The 12,024-nt window shown below is 42.8% G+C and overlaps 2 protein-coding genes across 3 annotated transcripts in view; both read left to right on the top strand.

Moving 5' to 3' along the window:
• Window positions 1-7,933, top strand: part of LOC126530939 (uncharacterized) — a 45,549-nt gene extending 37,616 nt beyond the window's left edge. For both annotated transcript variants that reach the window (XM_050178269.3, XM_050178270.3), the window contains one exon: window positions 3,383-7,933. In XM_050178269.3, the coding sequence (XP_050034226.2) occupies window positions 3,383-3,671 (289 nt within the window). In that variant the 3' untranslated portion in view covers window positions 3,672-7,933. The remainder of the gene's footprint in view (window positions 1-3,382) is intronic.
• Window positions 7,934-9,174: 1,241 nt separating this feature from the next.
• Window positions 9,175-10,955, top strand: Hinfp (Histone H4 transcription factor). The gene has a single exon (XM_050178271.3). It carries the CDS (start codon window positions 9,297-9,299, stop codon window positions 10,734-10,736), a length of 1,440 nt encoding a protein of 479 aa, XP_050034228.2. The 5' UTR covers window positions 9,175-9,296; the 3' UTR covers window positions 10,737-10,955.
• Window positions 10,956-12,024: the final 1,069 nt, after the last annotated feature.

The following is a 12,024-nucleotide window of genomic DNA, read 5'->3' as shown; positions in this document are numbered from 1 at the left end:
ACAAAATGAAGGTTGTACAGGTCTACGCCCCTACATCCAGTCATGATGAACAGGAAGTCGAAAGCTTCTATGAAGACGTGGAATCGGCGATGGGTAAAGTCAAAACAAAATACACTATACTGATGGGCGACTTCAATGCCAAGGTAGGCAAGAAGGAGGCTGGAGACAAGGCAGTGGGGGAATATGGCATAGGCACTAGGAATAGCAGGGGAGAGTTATTAGTAGAGTTTGCGGAACAGAATAATATGCGGATAATGAATACCTTCTTCCGCAAGCGGGATAGATGAAAGTGGACGTGGAGGAGCCCGAACGGCGAGACTAGAAATGAAATAGACCTCATACTCTGCGCTAACCCTGGTATCATACAAGATGTGAACGTGCTCAGCAAGGTGCGCTGCAGTGACCATAGGATGGTAAGAACAAGAATTAGCCTAGACCTGAGGAGGGAACGGAAGAAACTGGTACATAAGAAGCCGATAAATGAGTTAGCGGTAAGAGGGAAGATTGACGAATTCCAGATCAAGCTACAGAACAGGTATTCGGCTTTAACTCAGGAGGAAGATCTTAGTGTTGAAGCAATGAACGACAGTCTTGTGGGCATCATTAAGGGGTGTGCAATAGAAGTCGGTGGTAACTTCGTTAGACAGGATACCAGTAAGCTATCGCAGGAGAGTAAGATCTGATCAAGAAACGCCAATGTATGAAAGCCTCTAACCCTACAGCTAGAATAGAACTGGCAGAACTTTCGAAGTTAATCAACAAGCGTAAGGCAGCTGACATAAGGAAGTATAATATGGATAGAATTGAACATGCTCTCAGGAACGGAGGAAGCCTAAAAGCAGTGAAGAAGAAACTAGGAATTGGCAAGAATCAGATGTATCCGTTAAGAGACAAAGCCGGCAATATCATTAGTAATATGGATGAGATAGTTCAGGTGGCTGAGGAGTTCTATAGAGATTTATACAGTACCAGTGGCACCCACGACGATAATGGAAGAGATAATAGTCTAGAGGAATTCGTCGAAATCCCACAGGTAACGCCGGAAGAAGTAAAGAAAGCCTTAGGAGCTATGCAAAGGGGGAAGGCAGCTGGGGAGAATCAGGTAACAGCAGATTTGTTGAAGGATGGTGGGCAGATTGTTCTAGAAAAACTGGCCACCCTGTATATGCAATGCCTCATGACCTCGAGCGTACCGGAATCTTGGAAAAACGCTAACATAATCCTAATCCATAAGAAAGGGGACGCCAAAGACGAAAAATTATAGACCGATCAGCTTACTGTCCGTTGCCTACAAAGTATTTACTAAGGTAATTGCAAATAGTATCAGGAACACCTTAGACTCCCGTCAACCAAAGGACCAGGCAGGATTCCGTAAAGGCTACTCAACAATAGACCATATTCACACTATCAATCAGGTGATAGAAAAATGTGCGGAATATAACCAACCTTTATATATAGCTTTCATTGATTACGAGAAAGCGTTTGATTCAGTCGAAATCTCAGCAGTCATGGAGGCATTGCGGAATCAGGGTGTAGACGAGCCGTATGTAAAAATACTGAAAGATATCTATAGTGGCTCCATAGCCACCGTAGTCCTCCATAAAGAAAGCAACAAAATCCCAATAAAGAAAGGCGTCAGGCAGGGAGATACGATCTCTCCAATGCTATTCACAGCGTGTTTACAGGAGGTATTCAGAGACCTGGATTGGGAAGAATTGGGGATAAGAGTTAATGGAGAATACCTTAGTAACTTGCGATTCGCTGATGATATTGCCTTGCTTAGTAACTCAGGGGACCAATTGCAATGCATGCTCACTGACCTGGAGAGGCAAAGCCAAAGGGTGGGTCTAAAAATTAATCTGCAGAAAACTAAAGTAATGTTTAACAGTCTCGGAAGAGAACAGCAGTTTACGATAGGTGGTGAGGCACTGGAAGTGGTAAGGGAATACATCTACTTAGGACAGGTAGTGACTGCGGATCCGGATCATGAGACTGAAATAATCAGAAGAATAAGAATGGGCTGGGGTGCGTTTGGCAGGCATTCTCAGATCATGAACAGCAGCTTGCCATTATCCCTAAAGAGAAAAGTTTATAACAGCTGTGTCTTACCAGTACTCACCTACGGGGCAGAAACCTGGAGGCTTACGAAGAGGGTTCTACTTAAATTGAGAACGACGCAACGAGCTATGGAAAGAAGAATGATAGGTGTAACGTTAAGGGATAAGAAAAGGGCCGATTGGGTCAGGGAACAAACGCGAGTTAATGATATCTTAGTTGAAATCAAGAAAAAGAAATGGGCGTGGGCAGGACACGTAATGAGGAGGGAAGATAACCGATGGTCATTAACAGTTACAGAATGGATTCCAAGGGAAGGGAAGCGTAGCAGAGGGCGGCAGAAAGTTAGGTGGGCGGATGAGATTAAGAAGTTTGCAGGGACAACATGGCCACAATTAGTACATGAATGGGGTAGTTGGAGAAGTATGGGAGAGGCTTTTGCCCTGCAGTGGGCGTAACCAGGTTGATGATGATGATGATGATGATGATTTATGACATAGCCTGTTTTCACTTCAAGTGCCTTTCTACAATTTGATAAAAAGTGGTTCAGGGCCCATTTAAAAATAGAGTGATGATGATTAAGGCAGTTACGATTATAAGGAAAAGGTGCAGTTGGGGGACCAGAGAGAAGAAGAATCTAACAATATGCACACCAATATAAAGCAATACAGAGTAGCCGAAGGATTGTTCAGACTTGGCATAGGTTGCCCAAAGTACCGAATATAATTGGAAACCCCCGATGTAATTGGTGTGGGTTATATGCGAGTGTTGCCTCGAGGGGTGATTTTTGCCTTATGGTGTGGCTTCTTATGAGTGCCACCCACCTCAAGGCAGCATCTGCATATAACCTGCATCCCGCTTTTACTCCTAAATTTTTCATATCCTCAGTGTGAGTTATACATGCAAAAAATACAATTCTGCCACTTTGCTGGGATGGCTGTCTTGCTAAGCTAATTAGGCTGATCCTGGAGACTGTGTAATCAAAGTGTGCACAGTCAGCGGACTTGGTGGGCCAAGCCTGACACCAGTGCATGATATGTATCCTCATAATACCTTAATAAATCGCATCATCCACACGCCTCATAGCATTATCCAGCAGAGCTAACCAATAAGTCTACTCAGCAGCTTACCTCAGCAGTTCTACAGAGAAGCTATCGCTTGACTTTGACAGTGGTGCTCGAATAGATCCTGCCAGTTTCTTTAACTTGTTCAATTTTACAACAGTCCAGAATCTTGGATTATTTTAGTTCGAGTTATTGTGGTTCAACTATGGTTGAGTATTGACACCTTCATTGATATTAAGTGGCCTTTCTTTTCACCCACACAGTGCCCCTGGTGTTCCCCTTGCCACCCTTGCCACCCTCGAAGACCTTTCGCCAGTCATTGCTTTGGATATTGAGGCATCATTGGCAAAAGCAGCTCGAAGACTCACTCTGGACGGGACTTCCCAAAGGCTGCAGACAGTCGAGGAAGGCTCTGACACTGACAGTCTCCTAAGCACAGGCACCGGTGGCACTCTCGATGATCGGCAGATTGACTGCCTTCTGCTAGACCGCGTGCTCGAACAGGACTACCAGGAGGTGCTGAACTCCTGCAGGGACTCCTCACATTTGTAGGAAGGGCTTGTCAAAGACGTGCAAATGAATGTTGCTATTTATGTGTGTTAAAGCGCGAGGTTAGCTGTGTCATTGTATATGGTGGATGGAGTGTGGCAGTGGTGCATGAACGCTGTTAAGTCTGTGCTGCCATTTTTTGTGCATTGTATTAGTAAATGCTTTTGAAGCTACTGTCAGGCATATAAATTCGGCACAATGTGTATGTTGCCTACATGTCTGAGTTATGCTTTTAGTTCACAGAACACTGAAGGGGTTGTAGGGATACTTACTTATAATTACCTAGAGAGAAAAGCGGCACTACAGTCCTGCTGCATGCAAGGGAATGCTAGCAAGCAGTGGCTTCTGATTGTTTTTCTCTGAGAGGCAAAATAAATTGAACATTAAACAGGCACTGCTGATGGAGTGACCTGTATTCTGTCTGTAATAATGATTTAATCTCTACCAAAAAAAATTTGCAATGTGCTGCATTCCTTACATTAATACAGTTGAACCTCGATATAACAAACACAATTATATAATGAATTATCTGATATAACGAAGTAAATATAAAATTTAGTTGGCCACATTTTATTTTCATAGAGTGTTCTACTGCTATAACGAAATTGAATATGTATCCAATTCGGTAGTGGTTACAGCGAAGCAAATATTTGTTTGCAGGTACCTTAAAATGTATATATCTTGGCAACAATAAATGTCAAATACAGTTGCTGACCGATTTTTCAAACACCTTTTGGACTTGTGCAATTATTTGCATTTCCCTGCGGTACTGCCAACTAGCCCTACTTCTAGCATTAAAATAATGACAGAGATTTCGTTTTCCAGCATGAATTGGCACAATGTTTCCGGCATGAATAGCGCGTGCTGTGCCACAATCAAATCGGCCATGAACAAAGTTGTTGTCATGTCAAATGGCACAAAACCACAACTTTTGTTGCCAACTTCCAACGAAACGATGATAGTTAGGCTTAGCAGCCAAAGCAGTACGATCATCAGACTGGCTGGTGACAAGCTGTCGCGGGGAAGCTACAATGCCGGAAGCCAACTAGAATGCCTAGCTATCGTATGCAGAATCTGCTTGTGTCCCGATGATGGTGGGACACAAAAAATGGCAGCAAATGTGTTAGCTGTTTCAAAATGGCAGGTGATTGGAACCAACCGGGTGACGTTTCGAAGGAGCCACAACGACGCATTTTGTTCTTTAGATGACACTTTTAAAAAGGTTGCAGTTAGATGTTAAAAAGTGGCAGGAACAAAAATTAAGGTGGTGTCAGACGAAAGTGGTGTCAAATCATAACTGCCGATGTTAGCTACAGTGTTCTTAAATTTTTCAAGTTTTTAAGGCCGAGTTTACATATAACTATCTACTGATATAACGACCACTTTTTGCAGAACTAACAAGTTTGTTAAAAATGGGTTCGACTGTATATGCAAATGAACTTTAATGCAAAGTTTATTATGGAAAAGCGAAGGCTTGTTGTGGAAACCTAATTCCTAAAAAGCTTTATTTGTGTCTTTTTATAAGCCAAGCAGCATTCAAAACAAGCTAAACATTCCATATCTCAGCATTCCCTTGTTGGCACAGTGCTTGTTAAGATAACTCACATAGACGGTGACAACACATTTCTCACCAGGTAGTATTCCTGTGTCATAGACACATGGTAACTTTTGCAATGCTGAGGCAAATTTGTAATGTACGGTATGCTCTCTTCTAGGAGTCGTCAGATTCTGCTGGCCTTTTGCCATGTAGCCAGACAAACAACCTGATGGTGCGCAAAAAATGGCTCTTTAAGTGGTTGCAATGTGTAATGGCTTTCCTGGTCTCTAAGAACTCTGCAGGCTTTATAGTGCTCAATACCAGTTTACTTGTTTGCACTGGCCATGGGGGTAGTTGTTCTTTGCTTGCATCATGGCAGCCATGTAGTTAGTCCTACTGCAATTGTTTACTCGCTATGAAAAACGATGTGTCATTTCTGTGAGTTTGCTTCTCTTGCTGGGGGATAACTGTTTCTGAGATAATTCACCTGATGGCTGTATTGGGCAGTGTCCACCAAATTGATCACCTTTAATGCAGTGAATGGCGGTAATGTTGTGATCAATGATGTGACCATTAGTGTCGGTGCAGACTGCTGGCATCAAGAGTAGCTAGGAATAAATCTGCTCATGCTGTTGTCATGCTGATCCAAGTGACCATGGTAATCCAAGAAACATCCAATTATGATTTGAATGTCTTGTTATACAGGGATATTCATGCTGGTTATCCAAAGGATATCTTTGTGGCATAATATCCACATGTATGGAAGCTTACATAAAAGTCCCAGTGGACGTACATACAATGGATGCTTACTAATTCCTGTTCTGGCATTTCACAATATGAAGGTTCTGCCACTTAACTTTCTTTTGTCGTCTCTTCCCCAAAAAAATTATGGGTAGAATGTCAATAACAGAAATAAATGTACGAACTCTGACACAGATCTAAACGTTTTCTACCATTCATGTTCTCATGAATACATATTCTCATGAAGCGGAATAGGTAACAAGAATTGTTGGAAAATGTAAATAAACGTAAATTGAAAGATACCATGTGATAAATCTTGATCACATTGAGTATGTAATGCGTTTTTACAACTGGCAAAATTCACTATCATAACTTTACACCTGTGTCTTGGGCCAACACCCATTTGTGGCCCAGTTGTTGCTTGCATATAAGTGCGAGCAAACTGAAGCTATGTGGTTCTAAAGTAGTTGGATTACCCGCATGCGATTGAATTTAATATTTACTTTTTTGCTTAAGATGAATAAACTTGTACTTCTGGCATGCAATATGCTTGCCTATGTCGATCCAAGTGGAAGTCTGTCAGGAATTTGAAGATACCTTACAGATATCTAGGGTATCCAAACAGGATTTCCAGTTATCGTTCAGCAAATGTTCATGGTTACTTGAAGGAGCCGATGTTATGCCGTGAACTGTGGCGGAATTGTTGACAAATCACAGGAGCTATAGAAATAAGATATCAAAACCGTCTGTTACTTTTCTTAGTGCATTGCATTTTGAGCTGCTTTGTAAAAATGTGCTATGCTTTCATGATTGTGAAAAATAATTTTAAAAATAAATAGGAAATGGATGTTACTGTTATGATTTGGTAATCATTTTACTGTCTACATATACAGTTTTTGTTGATGAGAATCACTAGATGTGGAGAAACACAGCAACAGCTTAACTTGTTTTCCTTAGCACATGTAAATTTGAACTGTTTTTGTTTGACTTTCAAGAAGCACTCATACAAGAAAATAACTGGAGAAAGGGTAATGAAATTAGATTGACTGAGTCATGGCAACATCCCAAAGCAATGCTAGGGCTTAGTAATGGATAACATCACCATAGTTTGCCAAGTTGTTTACTGCCGCCTAATTGGTACTTTTGATGCCTGTATAATTTCAATAGGTTATTACGGTGTTGTACATTGCTGGTACACCTTGGATATTATTTAGACAGGCTCAGTTGCAATGAAGATGCAGCTGATGACATACTATGCTCCCTCTGATTGTGTTTAAAATGTGGCAGCTCATTAGCACTCATTCTTGGCAGCGATTGTGCGCGTCTTAGTGCACTTCAGAAAAGAGACATCTGTTGGATGAGGCAATTACCATGGTGGAGTACAGGCAGATGAAATGATGTTCCATTTATTGATTAGCTGTTGTAATTTTTACCTATTTCATACTCTATAGCCCAAGGCATGTTTTGTGCTTCAATTTCATTGTGAATTGCTATGAATGTTCCTTTCTTATCTTCAACTATGTGATATTAGCTGCAGTTTTATTCTAGTCAAGAGAGTTAAATGCACACAAAGTTATTGTTGCATTGCCTTCTGTAAGCATATTTTCATGCAGCTTCGTGTTTTCCTAGATTTTTTTTAAATACATATATGAGTGCAATACGATTTATCTGATGCACTTCTGTGTGTGGTCTTAGGACAGTATTGCCATACTTTACTGAATTCTGAGGAGTTGTCTTAATTCACTGTTGTTCTCAATTTTTCTTTTCCTCGCTCTCAATTGGTGAAGAGGACATCTCACTTCTTTTGTCCTGACAGGTATACCTGAAAGTTATGACCTCAATTTAAATGTGCAAATCATTGGTTCTCTTTATTTTTCTTATGTTGGCGGGAAATAATAAAAGGATTGTTACGTATGTATGCTACATATGGAAAACTCCACCTTGTGTGTTTCATCATGTGCAATATGAATAAACAAAGGAATGAAAACTCTGGAATAAATCATATCTTCTGTGCTGTTGAGTGGATGCACATATGCATGTGCTGTGTGACTGCCCTCAGTACATGGAAAAGTGACAAAAGTTGAGCAATGATCTTATGTGCCTTGACAGCCCACCATTGTCGGAGGATGTTATTTTGTGCCCTCGGCACAAATTTTTCAGGCCAGACGTTACTTGACTTTTTAAAAAGTATGGGTCTGGACTATAGGCTTTGAGTGGACCTAATTGTTTGCTATATGTTTTACTTCCTCCTTCTGTCGTCATCTTCACCCACCATGCTGCTCTTACCTCTTGCCCCAGTCCAGAGTAGCCAGCTAGATGAATGTACCTCAGGCCTACCTTTCTGCTCTTTGTATCGTTAAATTTTCTCTCTCTCTCTCTTGTGGCAATCAGGCTTTTTCCTGCATGCAAAGAATGCTTGCACAAAGTGAGGCACATGCTAGCCTGGTAAATGGCAGTGCTTCAGCTTGTACTGCATGGTTAAAAACATGATTGAACCATGCTTTTTAATGACAGCCTGCACCCCCACCGCGTCTTTGGTTAAAAACAAAATGTTACCACACAAGCAGGTCTCATTCCTTTGCAGGTCAGTTTTAATTAAAGGTTCAGAGGAATGTCAAAAAGCAGTATAGATTGCACCATGACAATTCAATGAAGCACCATGCTGCGCCACTATCCTCTTTTTTTTTTTCTTTAATCTAGCAAGGACATACGGATCATATCCACAATGCGGTACTGGCCAGGAAATAAATGGATTATTTTGAATATTGCTGAATTAGTTCTTCACGTGACACATTACCCGCCTGAGGGGCATTCCGCAAGCTATAGCTCTTGAAGCCCATGAAAATTAAAGGCTTATTATGGTGCAGCATTCTGCCTTTCATTTATTGGAATCCGCCTGCACACCATTTGATATCTCGCTTCTTTTTTAAACCGAAGAGGACTGCGTATAGTATAACCAAACATTTTATAAACATATTTTACTATCTCACTCTTACGGAAAGGGTGATCGCCGTGTGCGGGCGGACCGAAACCACTAACCGAAACTTCGATGATGTGCGAATCACAGAGGCTGGACATAAAATGAGGGTATTTATAAGAATTCAAGTGAGAAACATCTGCACAAATTTCCGTCTTAATGTACGTTTTTCTTTTGTAGTTAAATGCCAGTCCAAAAGTCCAAAAAATGTCGTATTGTAGTTGTCAATGGCATTGCAAGCCAATCCAATGCAAGTCAAACCGATAAACGCGGATAAAATTGGTGGGAAAAGTGTGTGGCAGGATTTTTGGTAGTTGAAGCAGTTGAAATGTGATTCTAGCCGTCGCGTTGTTTCATCTTCGTTCGAAAGGCAATGATACGCAAAAAGACAACTGCTAATGTTGCCTTCAAGGAAGAGAAGCTGCTGCTTCACTGTGAATGGGACCAGTGCGACTTCTCGTGCGACGACAGCCCTGTATATTACCAGCACGTAAGAAAGCACTTGGATGATGACCTGACTTTTGTGGAAACAAACATGTGTCCTTGGAGGGACTGCGCTGAGGCGCTGAGTAATACCTCCGAGTTACGCACGCACGTGTTTTATCATGCTTTTCATTGTAAGATTAAATGTTACGGCCAGAACCTCTTGGACAGACAAAATGCGCAAACTATGCGCTGCCTAATGGACAAGGGCTCTCGTAACATCATTTCCGAAACTCCCGACAAGTACCAGTGCCAATGGACAGGTTGCGATGACTGCTTCGAAAATCCTGAAGCATTCTACATGCACGTCAGTTGTCACGCAGAAGAGTCATGCGGCGGGGCGCGGTCGTCGTCGAAGCTGCCCTGCGCTTGCGGTTGGGGTTCCTGTGAGGCTACCTTTGCTACGATGTACAAATTGAGGGAGCACGTTCGTACGCACACGCAGGAGAAAAGGTTGGCATGCCCGAACTGCGGCGGCGTGTTCTCGTCGCGCACGAAACTGCTGGACCACTTTGCGCGCCAGGACGAGCGATCTAGCCACAGTTGTATCTACTGCAGTCGCAGCTTCAGTTCAGAGCGCCTTCTGCGTGACCACATGCGGCTTCACGTGAACCAGTACAAATGCCCGCTGTGCGACATGACGTGCCCGACGCCTTCGGCGGTCAAGGGCCATATGCAGTGGCGTCATTCGTCCCTGCGGCCTTACGCTTGCGACCTGTGCGACTACGCTGCAAAGCAACCGTGCGACTTGAGAAAGCACCTGCTGACGCATTCAAACAAGGGCTATGCGTGTCCGTACGATGGTTGCGATTTCGCCGAGCGTAGCAGCCACTTTCTGCGTAACCACATACGTGATGAACACCTCAAGTGCCCTAAGGGCATCTACATGTGTCATATCTGCCAGAAGCAGTACTCCAAGGGAAACTCGCTGTCACGGCATCTGGTCTCCCAGCACCGCTTCAAGTGGCCATCGGGTCACACGCGCTTCAATTACTTCTGCAACAAGGACAACATTTTCACAGTGCAGACAGTTCGTTATGAGAGCCTTGACCTTGCTGCGGCCAGTGCAGCCATTCCAGAAGAAATGAACACCGACACAGCAAGCACTCTATCTGAGCCTCAAGTTCTTACCACTGCAGTGACTGACGAAGCATCAGAGCAACCAGTGAAGTTGGTACAAATTGTCCAGACAAACGAAGATGGTTCGACAGTTGTGCAGGTGGCTCAGGTGTTGGCTGAGCAGCCCTTTGAACTTCCACAAAGCATACAAGCACACCCCACGAGCGAACTCAGTGAAGAGAGTTCTGCTGGCTCAGATGTGCACATATAAGCAATTGCACTTTCAACGGGTCCTGGGGACAAGCATTTCCAAGGGGCACACTTAACTTTGGATGTTTACATGTGTACTGAAGTTGCAAATTGACACTGTTGTGCTTCCAGCAGTGATATAGGTTCCTTGGCTCCTTTGGCAGCAAATGTGGCACCAACATATATGGTTGACAGTGGTAGAAGCAAAACGGGCTTGGTATTTATTAAATGGTTCCTGAAACTGTTGTCCCCTCCTTGTGTTACCTGTTATCTGCCATTCATATTCTATGGGTTTGTCAACAAAAGTGCAATGCCTGCATTGGTTGGTTTTCTTGGGCGTTCTGTAACCCGTATGTTGAAGTAGATAGCTTTAAAAATGTACTTTGACATTAATGTGAACTTGTCAGTGCATAAATCTTGGTGCAGCTTGTATAACAGTTCACTCAGCATTGGGAATTTCTTAGTTAATTTAGTAGGGAATGGAAAGACTGATCTATGGGCTCAGAACTCATAAGAGTATGTTCCACCAGCCGAGTGAGAGACCCTGTAGATGTCCATGGGGCTCTTCTCACTTTGACCTATCTCAATTGTTTACCTCGGAGGTAGTGTGAAAGAAACAGGAGGGCTGTGCAACCACACATCCAAAATGGAATATGAAATGTGATATGTGTGCAAGATTGCAGTGCTTATGTGTCAGTCATGATAACGAGTTTGCCAATGATCTCCAGATATCCTTGTACTGCATTAACCGGATGTAAATTCAAGAAAGAGCTAGGTTCACAGCAAGTTTGAGGTTTGGAGTGAGCGATGGTGGTTCAACAAAGGAGCCAATGTTTCGACAAGAAGATTCGTCTTCATTATAGCAGCAAGGCTGCTGACCTGATGCATGTACAAAGACAATTTCCCTGTTCTTTTCCGCTGATGACATGTCCCCTTGTTGAAACGGCTCCAGCAACACTGCTTGTTTGACCACTGTCGGTCAACCAAGTGCGTCGCCCTATGCCTGCGAATTTCCTGATTGCTTCACTCTAAATCTCTGCCCTCTAAAACTGCATCCATCTTCCTCTCGCTTCCATTGCTACTCAAATAGACCATAAGTTATCTGCATTACGCATCATAATGACCTGCCAAACTTCACTCCTGTTGCCAGAATATTCCCACTGGCAAGTTGGATCTGTAATCCATGCTACTGTCTTCCTACCTTTCATTGTTGTGTGTACTTTTCCTGCCATGACTTGTTGCATGGCCCTTAGCTTCATATTGATTGCCTTTGTTAGCCTCTAAAGTTATGGGCCTGTAGGCTACTACTG

The sequence above is a fragment of the Dermacentor andersoni genome, chromosome 5 (genome assembly GCF_023375885.2).
Source record: "Dermacentor andersoni chromosome 5, qqDerAnde1_hic_scaffold, whole genome shotgun sequence".
In the NCBI taxonomy this organism is placed as follows: domain Eukaryota; kingdom Metazoa; phylum Arthropoda; class Arachnida; order Ixodida; family Ixodidae; genus Dermacentor; species Dermacentor andersoni.
The sequence above is the reverse complement of the archived record's forward strand: the minus strand, read 5'-3'. Positions and strand labels throughout refer to the sequence as shown.